The sequence below is a fragment of the Lagenorhynchus albirostris genome, chromosome 5 (assembly GCF_949774975.1).
Source record: "Lagenorhynchus albirostris chromosome 5, mLagAlb1.1, whole genome shotgun sequence".
Taxonomy (NCBI): domain Eukaryota; kingdom Metazoa; phylum Chordata; class Mammalia; order Artiodactyla; family Delphinidae; genus Lagenorhynchus; species Lagenorhynchus albirostris.
Window position 1 is genome coordinate 16,126,126 of NC_083099.1, and position 23,129 is coordinate 16,149,254.

General features: G+C 38.9%; 1 protein-coding gene across 1 annotated transcript in view; it reads right to left on the reverse strand.

Moving 5' to 3' along the window:
• Nucleotides 1-23,129, reverse strand: part of MED12L (mediator complex subunit 12L) — a 326,097-nt gene that overhangs the window by 40,716 nt on the left and 262,252 nt on the right. Inside the window, exons 22-37 of the mRNA XM_060149610.1 lie at nt 22,853-22,994; nt 21,092-21,212; nt 20,605-20,706; nt 19,756-19,869; nt 16,327-16,526; nt 13,143-13,331; nt 12,451-12,525; nt 12,144-12,334; nt 11,156-11,317; nt 9,131-9,242; nt 6,834-6,923; nt 5,689-5,798; nt 5,357-5,492; nt 4,405-4,566; nt 2,199-2,561; nt 325-481 (exon numbers count right to left, since the gene is read on the reverse strand). Coding sequence (XP_060005593.1) covers nt 325-481; nt 2,199-2,561; nt 4,405-4,566; nt 5,357-5,492; nt 5,689-5,798; nt 6,834-6,923; nt 9,131-9,242; nt 11,156-11,317; nt 12,144-12,334; nt 12,451-12,525; nt 13,143-13,331; nt 16,327-16,526; nt 19,756-19,869; nt 20,605-20,706; nt 21,092-21,212; nt 22,853-22,994 — 2,426 coding nt within the window. The remainder of the gene's footprint in view (nt 1-324; nt 482-2,198; nt 2,562-4,404; nt 4,567-5,356; nt 5,493-5,688; nt 5,799-6,833; nt 6,924-9,130; nt 9,243-11,155; nt 11,318-12,143; nt 12,335-12,450; nt 12,526-13,142; nt 13,332-16,326; nt 16,527-19,755; nt 19,870-20,604; nt 20,707-21,091; nt 21,213-22,852; nt 22,995-23,129) is intronic.

The following is a 23,129-nucleotide window of genomic DNA, read 5'->3' on the forward strand; positions in this document are numbered from 1 at the left end:
GAATTATATCTGATAAAAGCACACGCAAATTTCACAACACAGAACTTTATCAACTTTTTATCTTATAGCTGAGATGTGCATCAGGGGCTAATCTCCTTCTGACACTGGATGAAAATTCCAAAAGCGACACATGAACTAGTCACTGAAACTGAAATCTTAGAAGAAGGAAAAAACACCTTGAGGGGAGGGAAATTCCAGACATGTCCACTGAGCGCTCACTTCTGGAAATGTGCAAGTTGTGTGGAGGTTTCAGTTTAAAAGCAAAGAGAACCCCAAGCTATTTCTCACCTCGGAGTCCCCTGACTACGCTCCGTCTTCACATACCTGGAGTGAGAGCTTGGCTCTGAAGGAAAAGGCCGGGCTGCTGGGGCTGACCCATGAGGTTGTAGCCCCACAAGGTGGACTGTGGGTGAGGCATCATCTGGGAGGAGACGGGTGAGTAGTTGGGAGGCACTCGGTACATGTTGCTCTGTGGATACTCCTTCAGCACAGGGTTAAAGAAAAAAACAGTTACTTAACTCCACACGCCACAAAGATTTAACGCAAATTCCTCCTATCACATTATTTGAGAGAGCTCCTATCCCAGCAGTCGGCATATTCTCTGCAAAACACTCATTTAAATTAAAACTCTTCGTTGACTTAAAATGTACATGGCTACAGTAGGGGAAGTTGGAAAAGGATCTCTTCTGCACTCTGTGTTTAAAATACTAAAAGCACACTTGGAACACCACCCACAGCCGAGAAAGTGTCTTTAGTGGCTGAATCTCCCGCTCACTGCATCTTACAAGGCTTTCCTGATACCTTGTACCTGGATGAGAATTAGTCAGAAAGGCCCACAGTACTTCAGAACCAGTCTCCAGCCTAGACAGTGTCTTAGTTCCAACTTTCAGTACAGCACTCTAAAGAAGTAGATTCCCCTTCCATCTTGTCCCCTTCCGCCCCTCACCACACTTCTTGCCCAGGGCTTTCTCTTCCTTGGAGCAACTGCAAAGCCTCTAAGGATCACACCTGAATGCCTCAATTCCTCCTTCTCCAGCCCTGAAGGATGAAAGGAAAACTAAAGGCTCAGTTCCCTGCAGTATACCCGATTGAAAAGAGGCAGCTTCAGGAAAAGTATGGGAGAAAGGGACATGACCAGGATGCACCTGGGGAATGAGATGAGTCTGAGGTCTTTTAAAGCATCTGAAAGGAACAGAAATGCATCCATGTGGATAGACAGGCTAGGAGACCCAGACTCGGGGGAGTGGCAGTCTGAACCTTATTAAAACAGTCTGGACCTTTTTCAAAACAGAGGGATATTGGTAGGAAGGCTACACGAGAAGAGGGCACTGACATTCAAGTGGCATCCAAAAGCGATGGTGGTCATTTCTAGAATAATATTAATCACCAAGCTATCAGCTAGGAAAAAATGTTTTGGTTTTGACATAGGTGAAAAATACCAATAATTAGTCATGATGACTGAACAACAACTTGTGAATATTTCTTCCACTGGACAACAAGAACGCTCTCGAATTCTATAGAAAAATGGCACAAGTTCCCTCTCAAATATTTTCAGGTGAGTTTAAATGGAAAGCTATTTTACATGTTAATTCTATAAAATTATTTCTAAGTTACCATCTCATAGATTTCTCTTTTTTTCAGAAAAGGTTGCTCTAGGTAGGGAAGGCTAACAGGGAAACAAGAGGTAAAACTGTTTCAAATTATGTTTACTTCTTATAAAGTCTGAAAATATGGTAAAAAGTAGAATATAAAGGACAGTAAGATGGAAATGGTAAACTAGGAAATCTCAGAATCATCCTATTAGATAGATCAGATGGGGTTTTATCTAGGGAAAACAAAGAGTTTTCTATGTTAATTTACTATAGATATCAACTGCCCAAAATACAAAAAATATTTTAGACACCTCATAATAAAAATATGTACGAGGACGAGATTTTATAGGTCAAAAAATTCAAGTTTCAAATTTGAGAAATTGTGAGACAGTGAAACATTCATATTATTCACAATTGAAGCCTAAAATTAAACCAAGTTATGAAAAGTAGAGGAGGTTCTGTTGATGACATCTGAGCCGTCAGGACAGCTTACAAATAGGCTTATACTGCGCCTAGGAATGTTTCTTAGGGATATAATTCAGGAACTAGTAAATCTGCTAGGAGACGCTAACGTGCCCAAGACCTCTCTCTACTTCCCGTACTCACATCAACTCTCGAGCTGGATTTCGTCTTGCGCTTCCTTCCCTTTGTCTTCTTCTCTTCATCTGTTGTGGTTTTTCCTTGATCTGACAGCTCAGCTGATTTCCTCTCCGGTTCCTGAGAAATGGGAGATGTAGGCCCTTCCTCTTCCTCCTCAGGGGGCAGGGGCAGCGGTTCGAGGTAGTAACTTCGGGGCTTGGGCATGGGGTGTGTGTGATACAGGAGGAGGTGATGCTGTTCCTCGTACTTGATGACCTTCCGGTCCACTCGGACAGTCCCGAACCAGGCCCAGGACAGAGGAGCTGGGTTCTTCTGACCCTCAAACAAATCCCATGGGGACACCTTCTGCTTCGTGGAGACCTGGAGACCCTGTGGTGAAAAAATGCGCTATGACCACATGCTCAGATCTTTGCCTGACTCGGAGGCCAGGCTTGCTTGGGACATGGATTCAGAGAACATTCTGCCTCGTGGGGGCCTTAGAGAACTCTAGCACAAGGCAGACGGGCTAAGTGATGAGTCCAGGCTGACACTAGATCACTGAGAGCGGCGGCTACAATCCAGACCTTTAACTCCAGTTCTACGGTCCTTTATACGACACTGTTCAGGCTGTGACACCAGACAGTACAGTAGATTTTACTGTAAATGGCATTTTTTTCCATTTGGTTTTTTTTTTTCGCAAAAAAAAAAAAAAAATTCTAAGAAACACTGCAAAGGTGATCTTACTATACTGAACTGTAAACCTTTGGAATCTATTGCTTTTAAGATAAAACAAAACTTAGGAGTCAAGTTATAGTCAACCTCTAATTGGGTTGGACTTGATGCAATACAGGCACCTTTCAGGTACTTCCCTGGGCAGTCTCTGAATAGCTAAGTAATATTATTACAGAATTAACTTGCACCAACAGGTACAAATAAAGACCTTCAATTCAAGCTTATCTCTACTGAGTGTAGAAGAAGAAATGTTATTCTGTTTCTGAAAATAAAAGTTTCTTATTTTTAACATTAATTGGCACTGTCCCTGGGTCCTTTCCCTGGCACACCAATCTGAAAAAAATTTTTCTTCCAAGTGACCCTGAAAATAACTGCTCAAGTTACTTTGAATAACTTATGAATGCTCCCGTTCCAAAGCTACACACACTCTTCCACGGTGGCTTCATCCAAAACCAAGGCTCACTTACCATCTGTATTTTGACTGTTTCCTAATATCTGTCTTGACATTAGACCTCTTTCCTGGGTGCCAAGACCATGTATCCAAATGTGTCACCACTGGAGAGCCCACCAGCACTGCGAACTCAACCTGCCCCTGACTCTGGCCTTGCCTCTCTCCACAACCGTGCGGGTACCAGCACTCAGGGCGCTCTGATTTACTGCAGCGCTGCATCTTGCCTACAAGCGACAGTCTCTCATGCCTTTGCACAAACACTTCCCTGTGCCTGTACCACACTCTGCCTTAACTCCTGGGCTGACTCTTAATCCTCCAAAATGATTCAAGCGTCAATTTTCCTAAGGATCCTGTTCTGACTACCTACCCCACATCTGAATGTGTTGGCCCCTTGTCAGCTTCCCCTAGCACTCCGTACCAGGACACACAAATCTCACCACACTGTAATCATCTACTTCCTCTTAAGGGTAGGAACTCTGTCTTTCATCCCTGTGATCTCAGAAATCTGTGGCCGCTCAGTGTTCATTGAAAGAGTAACTGACCACTCTTCTCATATTTTAGAGAACCACGTTTAATATCTTATATAAATCAAGTGTTCATTAAATATTGTTCAGTTGATAAGGAAATAAAGTGCCCTCACTTTAAAAAAAATTTGTTTACTCAAAACAGTCACTACATGAAGACTTTACCAATAAAAACTTTCTCATCTATTAAACGTATTCTGTTTCCAATTCTGCAGTAAAATCAAATCCCATCTTTGTTTTTTTTTTTTTTTTTTTTTTTACATTAAGGTTTTACTTACTTTTCCCTTGGTGGGCTTCAGAAATTCACTTAAATTCAGGAACAGTTTTAAATGAAGATCTTCAAAGATCATTATCTGTATGATAATGCCAATAACCGTTGCATTTAAATGACAAGGATATGTTTTAAAAAATCAAGAAACAATAAAGTTAAGATGTTTTACATGCCCTATAGGAAGAACAAGAAAAGGCATTTTGTCTTTGTAAGTTCATGCATTTTTATATATAAGAAACAAACATTTACTCTTGCCTGTTTTTTGTCTATAGAGTCGAATCCAGCAATTTTGTTTCCTTTTGTGTCAATCAAGGAGCCCATAGGTTCACAAGTGATGACATCACATGTCTGTTTTGGCAAAGGTAGCAACTGTCGAACTTTGTCAATACTTTCTGACCGCTTGTCTCCCAGCTCTTTCTAAAAAAAAAAGGGAGAGAGAAGTAAGACAGAAATTACAATAAAGGCAAAAGTTAACAAGAAGGAAGTTCCATTTCCTTTTTTACAGCTGGAATGTTCTTTAACCTTGAAGACGGTCTATGGGGCAGCTTTCATTGAGAGTGGTGAGGATGTTTCATTTCTTCTATTTAAGTAGAAAATAGAACACATATAAGGACACCCTTGTTACACAACACACATCAGAGTGCTGAAATGACAGAAATCCAGAGTAGCATTTGCAACCAGAAGGCAGGAGCTGCAGCACGGAACACATTCCCCAACCCAGGGTCAGACCTCAAGGTAACCATCGGTTATTTTATTAGTAAGGTCATCGGGTATGTTAATTTTTTTTTCCTGCATTGTTTGTTTGCACTTTATTTCAAAGACTGTGTTAGTGGCTGGTCAAATGAATCGAATTTAGAAATATCAATGCAAATGTTTATTTTTCAACTGCATGCTGCCAGTCGAAGGCCAAATTATCCTAAATCTAACGTTGGCATTTTGGTTATACATTTGATAAGGGATTTCTAAAGTTCCTTAAGAAATTAAATGTTTTATGAATATAATTATTTTAAGAAAAATCTCCAAGTTATATATACTTATAACTTTTGGGTACTGGGAAGCTGAGGTAAAGCAAATAGCAAAATAATCACATTACATTAAGTTGAATGCAATAAATAATATCTAATTTAAGGAGTGATAAGATAACATGCACTAAATAACAAATCCATAAACAATGAGAACCCACAATATAAGCAGGTCACAAACTTACTTTCAGTTTCTTTACTAAGTTCATGTATGCGCGTTTGTTCTCTTCAGATCCCCCTGGGGATGCGTTTGACAGGTCAGAGGCCAATGTTCCATTGATTAAAACACCCAGCATGTCAAGAACTGTTGTGAATAATTCACTAGGAGGAGAAAGAAAGCATTTGCACCTTAAAGCAAAACCAAGACACTCTTAAATAACTGAGCATTTTTATTTAAGGCACAGAATTATTAGTGGTACCGAAGAATATACGATGCGATAGAATTCGTAGTCAGTATATCAAAGCCTTCACTACACACGCATGCAGCAAAATCAGTGTGAAATGAATAAGAACATACTTGTTAGTGTGCATGTCGACGGTTCCAGAAGTAATGATCTGAAGGAGAAGAAGGGCCCAATCTGTCGTCCACTGGGTGCTTCTCTGCACTGTGTCAAACATTCCTCCCACCTTGCACATAAAAAATACAATGAAAAAATATGCACGGTGTTACAGAGAAAATACCACCCTCACCACTTTATGCAACCAAATTTTGATTGGTTTAAAAATTTTTTTAAAAGGTGCTCTAGTTTATGGATTATCTTGTCTTCTCTCTCACCTAGCTATATATTTGCTACTCTTTTTGGTTCCATTAGAACAGGAACTGGTCGTTCCAAAAAAAAAAAAAAAAAAAAAAGAAAGGGGTACTCTAGTGTAGACATGTCATCAACATGAATTACATACTAGTATAATTAGCTTTCTTTTGTCCCTAAATTTCATGATATCCAGTTTCATGACGTAATTTTCATCTAATTAAAGCTGAATAGATCAAAACCGCGTGACTCAATTATCTACAACTTTGTGTTGTCAGTTACTATTGAATCTAAGCCTGTTGTCATAATAACACTTGGAAATACCCAGTAACAGAGAAGTAAAGACAAGCCCCCAGGGCTGCTTGTTCACGTGCCGGAATTAATAGCAAATATCAGGCAAGCCATCTTCCAGAGTAGCTTTTATCTGGGCTGTACACTGAGAAAAGGAAAAGTCAAAGGAATGTGCAGTGGGCAAGGAATTTTAAACTTCTATAAAACCTCCCCGTGGGGATTTGTCTTTATGACCAATTTGATGGAAAGTTTGATAAAATTTTGCCTTAAAGGACGTTTTAATACAGTTTTTAAGCAAGTATGGTAAAAGCTAACACATCTCAAATTAGTTCTCTAAGACCTACTCTTGGCACAAATGGGAAAGAGAGAGAGAGTCACTGCGGGTGAGGCGCAGAGGGCAACCCAATGCCTAAAATACCTACTGCTGTCCAGAAGCCAGACCAGACAGGAAGGACAGTGGCCAGGACGACAGAAGGTTTGAGAGACAAGGAAGTAGTAGAGAGAGCAAACAGCAGGCCTCACCTTGGAATGGAAACTGCGGCCACAGCAGGAGTGGAAAGCTGGAGTTATTCTCCCATTTAGATAAGTGTAATGAAGGGAGAACACTAGAAGCGTCTCTTACCAAATTCAGGCGGAGCTGCAATGCCTCGTGCATCATCTGTCGTGCTTTTATGTCATCTTGGTACCGTTCTTCTCTCCAATTACTTAAAATCTAAATCAGAAGATGAATGAAAACAACCCCCAAAACTTGTTTTCCCTGTTAAATTTGATTTTTCTCATATTTAAAGTTAAATTGAGCTTTTTTACTGACAGTCAAAAACACCTTCTTAGTTTAATAAATTAAAAACCAAGGGGAAAATAAAATTTTGCTTTCCTCCCCCTTCCTCCACGCAGACAGAAATCTGGCTATTTCTTTGTTTGGTATCTAATTACATACCCTGTTAAGAAAAATCTTATCTAATTACAGATCCTGTTACTAAGTCTTAGAAAATGCTGTAGAGGGTCATCAAGTTAAGCATTAACAAAAATAAAGATTATTTTTAAAATGCATCATTAAACTGGTCTTATAAAGATAAGTATAAAGACAGATAGAATTACATTTTATATCAGTCTTGTCCTGTATTTCTAGGGACATGCTGTGAATCCTAGCAAAAGTACTATTCTGATGTTTCGTTGAAGGCTTGCTAGTTTATAAACTTGTCTTCCTCGATAAAGATATTGTAACCTATTTTGAAAAATATGACCTATTGGACATCAGTGGCATATCAATTTATTAAGTAACTGCTTCCTCACTGATTCAGACAAATGTTGGGAAGGGAAGGGTTGCTTAGCGAAGGCAAACCACAAGTGGGGAACACCCAGAATCAGATGATATAAGCAAAAAAATCCCAAACAAACCCATACTGCCATGCTCTGAAATAGGGCACCAAATGAGAATCATCTCAAAAGAGCTGAAATGAGTCGTATGCAGAAGTAACTGAGCCCAAGAGATGACCTGTAAGTACACCTCATGGTAAAAGGAGAGCACTTCCCAAATATCATCAAAAGATACGGATGAACCTTCCCCAAGGCAGGTGAAGGGTACAAGGCAGTTAACAAAACACACACGCTGTCATGGAGCTGACATTCTGATAGCAGGACAAATAAAAATAAGTGGAACAAGTGGTATGAAACCAGGGCAAGGGGATAGAGAATGACTGTGGTCCTACTTTTAGAGAGTGATTGGCGGGGGGGATGTGGGGGGAGGACTAAGGAGGTGACATCTGAGCAGAGACCTGAGGAAGTGAGGGACCGGCCATGTTAATAACTTCCAGGGAAGGGGAGAAAACACGCAACGGCTCTGCAATAAGAATTTGCTTGGCAAGTTCAAGGAACAGTAACATGGTCTCTGTGTACAGAGTGGAGTGAGCGAGGCCATGCCGGGCGGGAAACAAGGTAGAGATGGGAGCCAGTGCCCAGTCGTGGAGGGCCATGTAAGCCTAGACCCGGAAGTTTTATTCTAGGTATAGTAAGAAACACTGCAGCATTTGGGGCACTGGAAAAATATGTGGTTTACACTTAAAAAGGATCACTCTGGCTGCTGTCTAGAGAATAAGTCTCACATATCCAAAAGGGAGCGGATGACAAGAGGACCAAATGAGTTAAGTGTCTTGTTCATGTTCATCTAGTACCGTACAAGAAGACACGGTGTCACAGAATCACAGCCCCACGGGAGGTCTCCATTAGATGCTACCGCAGGATAAAACATCCCATATAACCAAGTCTACCCGCTCTGCTCCACTCTATACTTTCTAATTCCACTTTGATCACTCAGTTTCCTTGCAGTACACAGAATATAAGTGCTCTGAATAGTGACCAGGAGAACTGTGATTGGTGGAAAGGCAAAGTCCAAAGTCTTTGTAAATGAACCAAAATGCCTTCTGATTTATAAATGAGTATCTTGTGCACTTGACCAGCATCAGTCTGGCTCTCGCAGTAAAACTGAGTTTCTGAACCTACATAGCTCAAGCTGAGACCCTGCCTGCTACATGGAAGCCCAGCAGAGGAAGTGGAGAGAGGTCCCTTTTGTCGTACTGCCATGTCCCCTGCGACACAGATTGCTCCAGGACCTCTCCCATGAGGCAGGGTCAGGAGAGGAGCAGATATGACAAAATTATGTGCAATCTGCAAAACGTTACTTTTATAGTCTACAGACATTCACCCAACACGTAACTAATATTATACTATTGTTAATCTCATGGTGACTAGAATGCCAGGTAGGAGAACGGGGCATGGACAGTGTTTTCCTACGTCTAATCAAAACATGTTGTGCCCTTATTTTAAGGGCAGTATTTGAGTTTAAGCTCAGTATCTGAAAGGAAAACAAATGAATGCCATTAGGAAAATACCTGCCTGGCTCAATATTCTACTGTACTTTACCTGGTTAACTTGATTCTGCAGAGATGTTAGGAGGCCTTCTCGTTGTTCATCTTGTCCCTTAAGGCAGGTAAGGACCAGGGAGAGGAATGGTTGTTGACTCAAAAGAGACATACTACAAAGGAAGTAATAACAGCAGATCTAGTTAGAAAGAAAGGATTACTTCATGTGCAACATTGATGTCTTGCCCTCGGGTTACTGGCTCTTATTTATTTTACTGTTACAAAAGGGAGGGGAGTAGTAAATAGCCAGGATTACTTGAAAAGTTAAATCATAGCTCTAACTAATATGGTTAAAAGTCACTGTAATACTTCTAAATAATTTAATATGTTCTCTTGCCCTCGAAAGAATTCGCAAACTAGCATTAATTCGTACTGCATACGAGTGTGCTGGGGGGTGCAGGGAGAAGAGAAGGTGTAGTTTCCATCAGTAAACTGAATTTAAAGGTACACATCAGGAGGAATATCACTTTATACACAAAATAAAATGAGGAAATTGTAAACTTCTCTTTCACAATATTCGTATTTTAGGGTCCAGGAAACAGGCCTATACGATTGTTCTGCTTGCTTTGTTTTTCAGCACATTTCTCAAGACCAAACAGCTGGGTATGGGTAGAGCTAAGTAAGATGCGCACTGAGGTCTGAGGACTCCAAAACCAGAATGCTTGCTAGTGAGCTAGGGCACAGCTCTGCCACATCCCCCAGGCTTGACTTGTAAAGTGGTTTTAAGACATCTGCTAAAAAACCCATTTTAAATTGTCATTTTAGTACCATTTCTTCCATGACCAGGAACAACTGACAAAGCATACTGACAAACTAACTCTGCCACACCGGAAAGGAAAATTTCTTAAGATGAGATCGAGGTCAAAATATTTCAATCTGCTTCATCTTACACCGGCAGAGCTGAGAGAGGCTCACTTGGGAAGAGCCAGCTTCAGACTCTGACACACCACCTCTGCTCCCCGTGGGAAGTGTGGCAATGCACATGCCATCACCCATTAGCAAATCGACTTTGAGAATTAAAACTGAGTCATCTGGTTGATTAATAAATACTGGCAAAGATGACAACACAACCCAACAGCATACACACAAAGCTAGGTCAACACCAAAAGGTATCAATACTTCAGTTAAGAAAGGAGAGCACAGACTCAGAGGCCAGACCACCTGGGTTTCAACCCCAGCTTTACACCTCCTTAGCGGTGTGTCTTTGAGAAATTTACTTCACCTTTCAGTGCCTCTGTTTCTTCATCTTTTAAAAAGGATATGATGAGAGCACCTATCACATATGATTGCTGTGAGATGTTCACGTATGTGTATAATGAGTTTTATACAGAGGTTGGCATTTCATAAGGGTCAGTAAATGGCAGCTACTAAAAAATATTACTGATTAGGGGGCAAGAAACCTGTATGTTCATGTTTTTCAATGTTAGGAATTTCCTTTTACTCCCGGGGCACTAAATTCATCACGGTTTCACATCAGAGTGTGCTTATGTTCCTTCTCAGTAACATGGTCAGTTTTCCAATAAAACTACTTGAAACCTTTTCTAGGGCATAAAATTTTAAAAACATTCAACTTGGAGGCTTATAAGTTAATATCTAGTCTAGAACAAGAGTCCTAAATGTTAAAAAGATTAGTAACTATTTCAGGGTCCAGCATGACAGAATCATAAATTATTCTATGAAATTGAAGCATAAGTACCTAAATAACAAGAAAAAAAACAACAACAAAAGAACTGTTGAATACAGGGACCAAGTGGATATCCAGATTTGATTCAGCAGGTCTGAAGTCAGCATTTTTAATAGTGTAGCAGTGATTAGGGTACACAGGCAGAATTGAGAGCTAGTGTACTACATATTATAATCTGGGATCTTTGAGGAACAGGGATTTGCCTAACAGAATGTTCTCAGTTCCATATAAAGATGAAATTTCAATGGACTCTGAGTACAATGAGCCTGTGCATCTGTAGAATATTGGATTTTCTCGACTGTCCTTTAAATTCTCACATGGAAACACATCTTCCAGACGTACCTTTTCTGTTTTTGTCTGTCTCTTTCCTTTTTTGAAGAAGAACCCAAGTGCTGTCCCTTCTCCAGCTCCTCCCCAGCAGCTTTCAACACTCTTCCCTGCACAGAAGTCGGCAGCCTAGCAATTAGGGGGGCTACCAGCCACACGCCCCTGCGTTCAGAGGAACTAAAATCAGAAAAAGAGGTTATACCCAAGGAGGCATCCTTTTTCTCTGCTCTCACGGTTCTAATAGAAACTCCAGAGCATAACTTTTATGCACAAGACACAGATTATTCTAACATTCCCCCTTTTACTCCTATACTATCTTTCCTCTTGCCAAATACCAGACATTTGCACACACTCTTCAGTCATGCTTATGGAAAGCAATAAAAGGTGGGGTTCTGAGGGGATACGATTAACTAAACTTTTTTTTAATTCTAGAAAAGTGTTTTTCTATGATTCTGGCTTTCTGAGCAGTAACAGTCCTTTTGTCTAACAAGCGATACACTTTTCTGTCATGGTTAAAATATGAAATGTTCTGATTATGTTTAAGTATGTAAATAACCAATTTTTAAAGTTTCAAAATTCACTAGTTATACTTTACACCTAAATGATGAAATACAGGTCTATCTGCCTTTTGTGATTATCATTTGAGCAAAACTGCCAATTAATAAAGATGGCAGAAAGAGTGTTTATTAGGAATAAACATATTAGGAATACCATGGAATAGAGCAGCCTCAGGGCACACTAGAGAAATTCTTCTGTCCTGAATGTCATCTGTGGTTCCACGGAGGCGGGGTCTGCTCAACCTAATATCTAGAACACTAAGATATCACCCACCCCAGCAGCATGGCCCTTTAACATATTAAATAATGATAATGGACACTTACAAGTACTTATTTTCTTCACAATCCTGCAGCTTTATGAAAAAAATAACTGCATTATGAGAATAAAATGTACGGTTACGTGTGAAAAATTAATGATAGCCTCATAAAACTACAGAAAAAAATACCTTAGAAATGTCTTTATTCCATTCTGTCTTGTGCTACTCGTATCGGTACTTCCAATCCCGTTTGGGTTGAAGAGGCCCATACCCGAATTAGAAGAGTTATTGTTCAGGTCGGCCGACTGCTGGAATACCTCTATTGTTGCCTTGGCAATATTGTCCAGTAGGTTGTTCATTTCAGCCACCGAACCAGAGCCCTGGAGTTAGACGTGAGAAACCCAGCACGCATGTGTTTTACTTTATCCTCAAACACCAACGTGGTTTTGCTTTTCATAAAATTTTGTACACATACACGCTTTCAATATATACTCACAGGGTCCTTCAAGCACTGTTTGATCATTAACTGAAGTTCCAGCCAGGACTGCCTCAGGGTCCACTGCTCAAGATTCTGGGGAAAATGGAGTGAACACATTAGAATATTGAACGTGTTTTAAAACATAATAATTCCTTGCACTATTCTCTTTCTCAAGAAACAGGGGAATGATCACACACAATAAAGGGATTTATGTGAATCAGAAGCTTCCAAGTCTATTACATATGCTCATTATAAACACAAAGAAATAAATAGGAACATTAAAATAATGTGCCTTACTCTGCTAGGCACTGTAAATGAATAAGACAAACATTTCTTCTCCCAAAATCTATCTAACCAACCACCTAAAAAAATGATTTCGATATTTTTTTAATAATATACTTAAGACAGTCCCTCTACAAAGCTTGTTTCTCACGTAAACACAGTACTGACTTAACATATCAATATTTATATAATGGTTATACACAGTCTGCAGTATCTGTACTACCCAGTAATAAAGTGTGGCAATTACACAAAACAGAAAATCGGGGGAATAAAAATCCCAATTTTTCAAATCCCAAAAATAGAATTAATTGAAGTTAAGAATTACTTAGTAATGACAAAAAAAAAAAAAGAGGCACAGTAACTCTTGCTATAAACACAAAGAATGTGTCAAATGACAAAAACACAACCTTTACACTATTATCACTCACCTGAAGAATGCGTTTAATGTGCTGTCTTTGCAGGTTGTCCCCCTCTGTACATTCCTTAATGCCATGAGGATAACAGATCAGCTGCAATAATTTCTGTGCTTGCATATTTGAGAGCACAGGGTCCAAAATAAGTTCTTTGTCTGTGCATAATCTTTCAGGTTCTTTTAAGCAATGCTCTCCTACCCATTCCTAAAAATAATGCAGCAGTTATATTGACAGGCAGAGACTTTCATTAATACGTATACGTAATATGTACTAAACTCATGGTGCACAACAGAAAGCGGACAGGAATCTTCCAATTTAAAAAATATTAGATGGAAAAAGTGGGAGGGAAAAGGCTTACAAGCAAATTTTCTAGTATTTTGACTTCTTAAAAATACAAAGTAGAAACTTGGTTATAGAAAATTTTTAAAAAGGAATGCAAAAAAAGAAATACACAAAAAATAAAGCAGGGGCAGAAAAAGCTAAATAAAGAAAATGCTGGTATGTGTTTTCAGTCAGAGAATGAGGCCTTGCTCTAAGTAATGTTTTGTAATCATTTTTTTTAACTTGCTATATAACAGTAGTGATTCTATATTATAATATGTATTCTTCATTTTTATGGAATGCACTATAATATATTCCACTGAATAGATAGGACATAGTATAACATTGAGAAAATTGTCTTCCTTTTTTGATATCATTATGAATAATGTTACCACTGTAAATAAATATTTGTGCACATGTATTCTCTGTACAATTATTTTCTTAGGATAATTTCATTGGAAGTGCAATTGCTGGGTCAAGGGGGATAGCAAACATTTAAGGCTACTGATGCATATGGCTAATGGACCTCTGGGGAGTTTCCACCAAATTAAAATTCTTTTAAACAGCTTTTCTTCATCATTTTTTCAAAGGCAAGTTCTTGTACTAGATGGGGTAAGAAATCATCAGAAGTACTAGAGCCAAACTTGAACCCAGATATGTTTCTGAGGAAACCTGTTTCTTAACCACCTCATCAGTGGCTCAATGCTGGCTGTCCATTAAAATCACCTGGGGAGTTTGTTAAACTTCCAAACCCAGGCCCCATATCAGAGCAATGAAATCAATCTCAGGTAATGCTACCCAGGCATCAGCAATTTGTTAAGCATCAAAATATTTTTTAAACTCTCCAGGTGACTCCAATGTGTACCCACAGTTAGAAACCAATGCACAGCTTAGTACCCTCTCAACATCTGTATGACTAATAGCTAACTTTTACCATGGTTACAGTATACCTTAAGAAAAACATGACCCTGTCAACATTATATCTATAGCAAAGTGAAAAAGAGTATATATGGTAGGCCTTTTTATAGAAGGAAGGAGAATTTAATGCAAAATGGAAAGAAAAACCAGAAATAATGAAATTGATCACCTAGGGAAGGGAGGAACCCAGGGTAGGAAAGATGAGGGAGGGAGATGTACATCTCTCTGAATACACACTATTGCTCCTTGACCTTTGGAAGTATGTTACTCTAAAGACAGAGCTAGGGTAGAAAAAGAAATCTAAACTGAACGCAAACAAAACCAAATGAAATCAACTCTATTTATACGAGTGAATAACATATCCACGCTGAAAGAGAAAGGTCAAATAACTTTTTAACATAATACTGTAAACGCTTAGGGAAAAAAGAGCTACAAACTAATCCTCAACTCCTTTTAGTAGGCCGGTTTTTCACAGTGGTATAGTGGTAGTAATTCTGAAACTACTTCAGGTGTTTTGTAGAATTCAACCAATGAGTAAATGGTTGATGTTATTGGTAGCCAGGGTTCTTACTGTGGAAGAAGGCGGTATGAATATGGAATGAGGGAATGCAAACAAAAATTTGTGCAGTTTGATTGGAATTGGAGGTATCGGTATAAACTCATGATTATACACACACACATTTATGTACATGGATGTTCTTTTCCCCCTAGATCTGTCTGCTGAAAGGGCCTAGAAGCAATGAACACACATTGCGCATAGCAACGAGCACACGTAGTGCTCTTGGTTTCTAAATACCGTCCTCTACTAAATGGAACCAGGGTTCCATGAAGGAATGAGTAATTCCAGGTCTGGGGCAGGGAAGTGTAAGATAGGCCAGAAAGTAAGAAAATACCTGTTATTTAAAAAAAAAAAGAGAGAGAGAGAGAGAGAGAGACGTGTCAAAATAACACAAGAGTCAGCATGAAAAGATTGATTCACACTGGACAAATGTGGGATAATTTGAACATGAAAATAACTGAGGACAGTATATTATAACATATATGAAAAAAAATGAATGAGTGGAAGGAAGGGAGGGAGGGAGGAAAAGGGTAGGCTCTTCCTAGAGTAGAATGCAAACTGATAAATGTGGAGGGAGTGGAAGAGTTGGGAAAAGCCATTTTGCAACCATTGTAGTAAAGACTGGTGTGGACAAGAATCAGAATGGATGCTATATGTGAGGTGGGGAAGAATGATGAGGAACAGAAAACTTGCACTGTCTCAGAGTGTCTCCCCAAAACTGTTTATTAATTGCAAGGGAAAAAATAATAACTATACAATAGAAAAATCAAAAAACCATACAATGGAGACAACTTGATCAAAATTAACGTCTCCGGTGAGGTGCAAATGAACCTCATGTGCCTTCAGATGTGATGACCTGAGAGGAAAGAACATAACATACTTCTACAGTATCCTGGCCAGGAAAGCATAATCTGAAGCTAATCTACAGGAAACTTCAGACAAAGCCAATACTGGGACAACTGACAAAACTGGAATGTGGCCTATAGGTGAGAAAAAATTACCATGCCAATGCTACATCTCCTTACTTTTGATAACTGTAGTTTGGTTATGTTAATAAATGCTGTAATATTAAAAAGTAAAGAAGAATAATGCATGCCATCTACTCTCAAATGGCTCAGTAAAAAGAAAAACATCAAAAAGTATACGAGGCCACATTCACACACACACATAGAATTAGGAAGCAAATGTGGTAGAATGTAAAAAATGACTGAATCCGTATAAAGGGCATACTAGAGTTCTTTATAATTATTACAACTTCTCAGCAAATTTGAAATTACTTCAAAATAAAGTTAGCAGGAAAAAGAGGACCACATATGTACAAGTTTCCTACAATATTGGGCATTTCTCTCCAAAGAACAGTTACATACTCAAAGTTAAAGGCAAATTAAATCTGAAGAATACCTGTTGACAGATAGTCCTCAGTACATATCTAGCATATTCTCTTAAATTGGCAGTTTCTATGGAAATGCTTTTCCCACAGGATTTTGAATTTTGTGAGGCAGTCCAGATATCATCAGCATTTCCATCACGTCGTAAACCCCTCATGGTGAAGTCGTCATTCTTTAAAGAGCTGACATTGTTACTGCCAATTTTGGCATCTCCTAAATAACAGAATCACAAAAGCAAAATCACAGACGTTCAAAATATTGCCAAATATTTGGGAAATAAATGAGGCAAGCATTCAGGGATTTAAAATATATGAATGGGATCATCATTACATAGTCAGTTGTTCAGCAATAGAGAGAAGGGATTGAGAGAGTAAATGCTAGAACCCTGAGAAGTTTCATCAGACATGGGAAAAAAACCAACCAAACAAACAAAACAAAACATGTTCAAGACTCATTCTTTATTTCGTTTACAGAATTAAGTATGCTTTCACCAAACTTGGAAAGGCCATTATGAATCACACTTAATCATCACAGAACATTGATTTCACCAATATTTCAAGCATGAATGGTATTCAAATTCATTTGACTTATAGACAAGGAAAAAATGGGTTACTCACCCTTCTAGATGTCCCTTTTCCATTTCTTCTCTTACAATGACTTATTTTCTATCCATAGGTCAAGAGAAAAGTTTTGCCTTAGCCCACCTTACTAGCAACTTCTTGACAAGAGAGATTTATTTCCCTGGGAATGGAAAAGGGCAATGCATACTAAGGAAGCCCTGGAAAACAGGGCATTCATTGAATAACCCATGTCTTTCACTTTCCTCTCTGTAAACATCCAAATTAGAAAACCTCACCTGATCCACCTCTAATACACTCAATAGAACGAAGCTCAGGAAAGTGTTTTCCTCATTACAAGGTTCTGGGGCCGGGGAGGGGAACTGAGCAGAATGGTTGAATAGCTGGAAATAAGAAATCTTCTCTAGCCATGAAAGACGAGTAATTGTCATATTTTAAAAGTGAGAAATTAATATAATTTGGTGATAAAGATTGCCAAATGACAACAGAGCCTCCAAACTCTTGCCTGTTTACCCACAGGATCGTAAGCGTTGAACAGGAAAAATTCCTGGAACCAACAAATGAGTTTAGATGAGGCCCTCACGGCTTCACTGTAAGTGAAACCAAGGCCGGGTCAGTGCAAAAAGCCTTTTAAAACCCACAGGTCAACCAAGAAAAAGTTTTGACTCTGCTAAAAAAAATTTCAGAAAATCAGAATTGCTTAGTGAATATTTGCTTATAAAATCATAAGAGGAGGGGAGGAATAAATAATACATTTCAACTCATCAATATCTTATTACGTATTATACATTTCTCATTCAAATACTCATACAAAAAAGTACCAAGTTCACTCCACTCACAGACGTTTGTTTAGTTCAACAGAGCTCTTCAGGAGCTGAAACAAAGACCAAATTCTACATGTACCAACATTTAGCATGTTTTTTCCAACCTTAGGTGTATAAACAACTATTTCCGCACCTTGAGGTAAACTACTACAGAAATTAGAAAACAAATTCTATAAAACAACCCTATCTGCCTAACTCGGAATAGATCCTAGTGGATAGGACTTGAGAGAACATTGAGAACGACATGGTGAGGTAGATAAAACTGCAAAAACAAAACAAAGGAACAAACACCTCTGCCAGTCCTAGTCTAGGAGATCCTCATTCAGTTTAGATGTTAGGATGACAGAGAAGGTCTGGAAGGCTGTGCCAGAACCTTCTGTAATGGTAGAGACAATAGAACACACACAGTGTCCAGGGACTGCGTGGTCCAAGGGTCTGCTGACATCCAACTAGCCTGATCCTGACTTCTCAGACCTGAAGAACCCTCCATGGCTTAGGAAGCTGTAAAATCTATCAAGAACTGGGGCCAATTAAAAAGGTCAAGGAAAGGCAATCAAAGAAAAATAAACAGGTGATTATGCATTGAGATTAAAATATGGTTATCTGGATAGTTAAAGAGGTTGGCAAATTGTACTTGGGATTAGACCGGTCCTACAGATCAAGGGGATAATGTCTAGATGGGACGCGTCTTGGTTTCTGCCATTAAAATGTCTATCACTTACTTATGCATTCACACTTCTAACATTAGTGTACGAAAAACCTACTCTTTAGTTTCTCTCATGGGCATTAGAGATACCACAGCAAAAATGTGAGTCCCTGACTTCATGGTACGTACATATATTTATTAAATAGAACTGACCAGCCAGCTTTCCTTTCAAACGTAGTCAGAGTAGAGCAATATGACTGACATGAGCATTTAATGTTGGCTGTACAATATTACAAGCTCAGAGGAGAGGGTGTGGCCTCCCGTGTGGCTCTACCTTTCCCTTTCTACTACAAAACCCATGGGCATTGCAAGAGGAATGTGTGTGTGTGTGTGTGTGTGTGTGTGTGTGTCTGTCTGTCTGTCTGTCTGTGTGTTGAAGCGAACTTTTAGTAGTTTGTTTTATGAAAACCCTGTTATGCTTCCTCATCATCACCGAATAACACTTCTCAAGCAGGAGTATAAAGGGTCAGGGTATATTCTAAAACATGTTTAAGACTCATCTAAAACAATTCCTATCCACTCAGTAAATTTAGTTCCAGTCAAAGGACGCTCCCTTGGAACATTAGAGACAACTTTTGTTTAGTCAAGAACATAAGAGGGTGCCCAAAGTTGAAATTAGGCAGTGTGAATTCAAGACTTCCTAATCTTTCAAATCCTGAATGATTTATAGGATAAAAATGTCTTAAGGTATTGCACTGTAAATGAACAGAAAAGACAATACTACTACTCCTGGAGAATATATATCAATAAAGATCTAAGGATGTCTTGGACATTACAAATTAAATGAAAACAAAAGTGTGATATCCAATATTGATTTATCAACAGTATCAATATCATTGCAATTATCACCTCATTCATGAAAAAACTAAGGCAGATGGACATAAACTTGTCTAGGGTCACAGTGGAAGCAGAATAACTAAGATTAAAACCCAGATTTTCTGGTTGTTCTAGTCCTAGAATATAATATGAAATTTAAACCTTTAGATAGATTACCAAATCAACTGTGTCCATCACAAAGTGTGACTTCTGCCAACAAATGAAGTCAAAACAACCCTGTGGGTCTAAGGATCTATAGTACATCAGAATGAAACATCCTGCAGTTCAAACGCCACAAAAGAAAGTATTATATTTAAATTCCCCCAAAATTGTAGATAAGGGACAGACTCCTCCGAGGCCAACTGAACGTGAACTTGGAAAATGCCAACTAATTTTTCCAGGAGAACAAACAAACAAAAATATGTTTCTAATAATATTAATTAGAGTTAAACCTGAATACAAATTATTTTGTCTCAGTTTCTGGTGATTAACCAAGCTGAGTGCCAGGATAGTCTTACCAAGCATCATAATTGCTTTCAAGACAGCAAACACCGCTCCCACTTCAATGCTGTTGTGAGCAGCGGCTAAGAGGTGTCTATCACAGGACGATCTTATTCCGGGGAAAGGTTTGCCTAGGAGGAAAACAACAAACCTTTAATAGTCTCATCACCATCGTTAACCATCTTTTGTAACCATTTACAGTCAGCGGAGCCTTTCATTGTCAGACTGTGGGCACTTAATTGCTATTAGCTAGCTTTAATTGATGCTTCAGGGATTCACTAAGAAACACTGACAGTATTCCTTACTTAACCTTTTCTTTTTAAATATTGAGACAATGGTGTTGCTCTTTAGAGAGATGTATCCAAAAAATCAGGAGGACTTTTATCCACTTCTGATGTCACACACACACACACACACACACACACACACACGCGCGCGCGCGCGCGCACGGAAATGATCTTTAGGAACAGAATGCAGTAACACCCCTAGAATTCTTACCTTATTCCTTTCACCTTAGTAAAAGAATACATGCATCACCATTGCCCTAAGCTGCTACGGTGTGTTTCATTAGCAACACACACAGTATGCTGGAGGATCATGCTGCCCACCAGCTTGGCCTGGCTGAGGAGAAGAGGTATTTTTATTGTTTATTAACTCTTGATGTGAGTTTCTCAATACATCCTGATATTACCTACATGAAAGGTGCTGACAGCCCTCTCAATGGCCATACCCCATGCCTTCATCACCTCAAAGCAAGCCCACCAAAATCAGGAAGGAAACTACAGAATGGACAGCCTACTTGGTCAATTTAAGCATATGCCTTCCAAATGAAAGCGTCATCAGAGATATTTCAGCTGTCAGCTCACCGGTTGCTTGAGGCAATAGGCAGGCCTGGGGAGCTCGGAAGAGATGAAGTAGGAGTCGGCATGTCATTCTCGCCCCAGGCTCCGCGTCTGCATCTCCACAAGCTAGGAGAGAGGGATTTTATAAGCAAGTTTTCTAACATATTCAAGAACACGTCTTCCACATTTCTATTATGCTAAATTTTCTGGAATAATCTAAATAAATGCTCCTTACAGTAAAAAGTAAGATACTGTCTATGCTTTTCAGAGAAACCTGAATCCTTCCTTAAAAACAAGTACTGGAAGTGTCGTTTCCAACCTCTTCCGTTGGGATCCATGTGACTTTGTTTGGAATAACTGTTATAAAGTCTACCATCTCTACCCTGATGCCATATCACTGCCCAATGCAGGTTCCCTTAAATCCTACTTCATCACTGCCTTTTAATAGTTAGAAACCACTGCACCAAGACAACAATGAAATAACCAGCGCCGTTCTTGCATGCAGCCTTACCTGCGGCTAGGAGAGAGGGAAGAGCGACGTGCTGCACGACGTCCTCCAGGGAGAAACACTGTCGTGCTATCAGAATAGCAATGAAAGTAGCTAATGAATCATGGAATGAAAGGTCACTCACCTTCAAGAAAAACATTGACACGTTTTAATACCTAACACCCTTTTAAGTAACATCTAAGATTAATATCTAAGAGAATGTAGGCAATACGAATAAGATCTCAAATCCCAAATTGAACCGGTAGAGTGAAATGATTTATAATTATTACCCTCTAGGCCTCCTTCTACTTTAGAAGACAAAGAATGAGGTCTACCCACACGCCCAATGCTTTAAGAAGATACCAAGCTTTAGCTGGAGTACATGTAACTGAAAAACAAAACAATAAAACAGCAAAATCAAGAAATCCCTAAAAGATGCAGCATAAATAAGCCTTTTTAGCAGAATGCAGTATAATCTAGCGTTGCAGGGTAAGACCATTAGGAAGCAACAGAAAACAAGGAGGTTCCCCTAATTGAAAAACAAGCCTTATTAATGTTTTAGAGTCCCTTTTGGGAATAACCAATAACGATTCTGTAATATAATTAAATCAGTTTTAAAAACAACTTTGAAAATTCTCACCCGACTCCTAAATTTAAAGAAGAAAGAGTGCAGGTGAGTGAGACAGAGAATGAAAGAGGAGAAAGGGGAGGAAAATTAATTCATTCAGGGTGGAAACCTCTACCCTTTACAGATCTCACAAGACTTTGACAGAAAATAATAAGAAAAACAGCTGTAACAGCAGCCTCCACATTAAGTTGTCCTATATGCCAGTGACCACGGTTAGAGATTTACAAAGATCACCTCATTTAAGGGCACCCCACTGTGAGGTTCATACTATTATTAATTCCAACTTTACAAATGAGGGAACAAGCAGAGGTAAAGTGAAACAAAAAACAACCGAGAGATTAAGGAACTACGTTAAAGATAAAAATTTGGGTCTTTTTCTGTCTGGAAGAGCAGGTCACAGATATGAGTTTTACATCTTAGGTGCCCACAGAATGGAGGAGGATTATCCACCTGGTCTTCAGATACCAGAACTAGGAAATAAACCTTCAACGGGGAGCCAGTTTTTAAAGTGTATAAAGTTCTTCTATACATGAGATATACTAATATGCAACACAAATTACTGCAAGAAGTGATGGAAGTGATAGGCAGAAATAAAGAATCCAGATGGATTTTTAAGAAATTCACACACCATGGATGCAACATGCTCTCTGAGGATATCTGTGATCCATAAAGGATATCTCTTCATAAGCTTCCTGACACTACTACTAAGAAAGACTGGACACGCCTCTGAATCTGAGCCTGGATGTCCTGATCCCACACAACAGAACCTATACTCTCAGATGTTTTTTTTTCATTCTAAGAAAACAAACTGGTGGTCTTCAGAATGTAAACTGCTTTAGTTAAATTATGTCCTATGCCATGAGGGACCCAAGGCACTTGGTAAAAACTATGAACAAACCACTCTGAGGAGACTATACAGAAGAAATCTCAGCTAACAACAAGGAAACTCTTGGCATCTCCACTCTAGATTAGGCTATTTTATTTTGATTTTTTTCCCTTTATTTATTCTTGGCAACCACATTCTGGTTTATTGCTTTCAGGGAGAGAAAGACAAAATAATTTACAATATTTCAGTTAATAGTTGAGTCAACTAAAAAAAATTACTAGCTAAATATTTAACTGCATAGTTGAGTTTTTAAATGAAAAAGAAAACTTACATCTACAGTGCAAAGTACATCATTAAACCCCCAGACGTGGTTTGAAGAACAACAGAGAGCCTTCAGGACTCCCAGCCATTCTGAACTGAGAACAGTGCAGCAGGCCGTCAGCTCGGAGGAGAAATTGGCTATGTCATTAATCCTAGAAAGAAGAAAAAGAATATAGAAGAAAGTAACAAAAGAGAAATACTCACATACGATAAACTTAATGAACACATAATTTCAATATCATCAAACACAGCGTTCATTTCTTAGATTCAAGGATATAATAAAAATC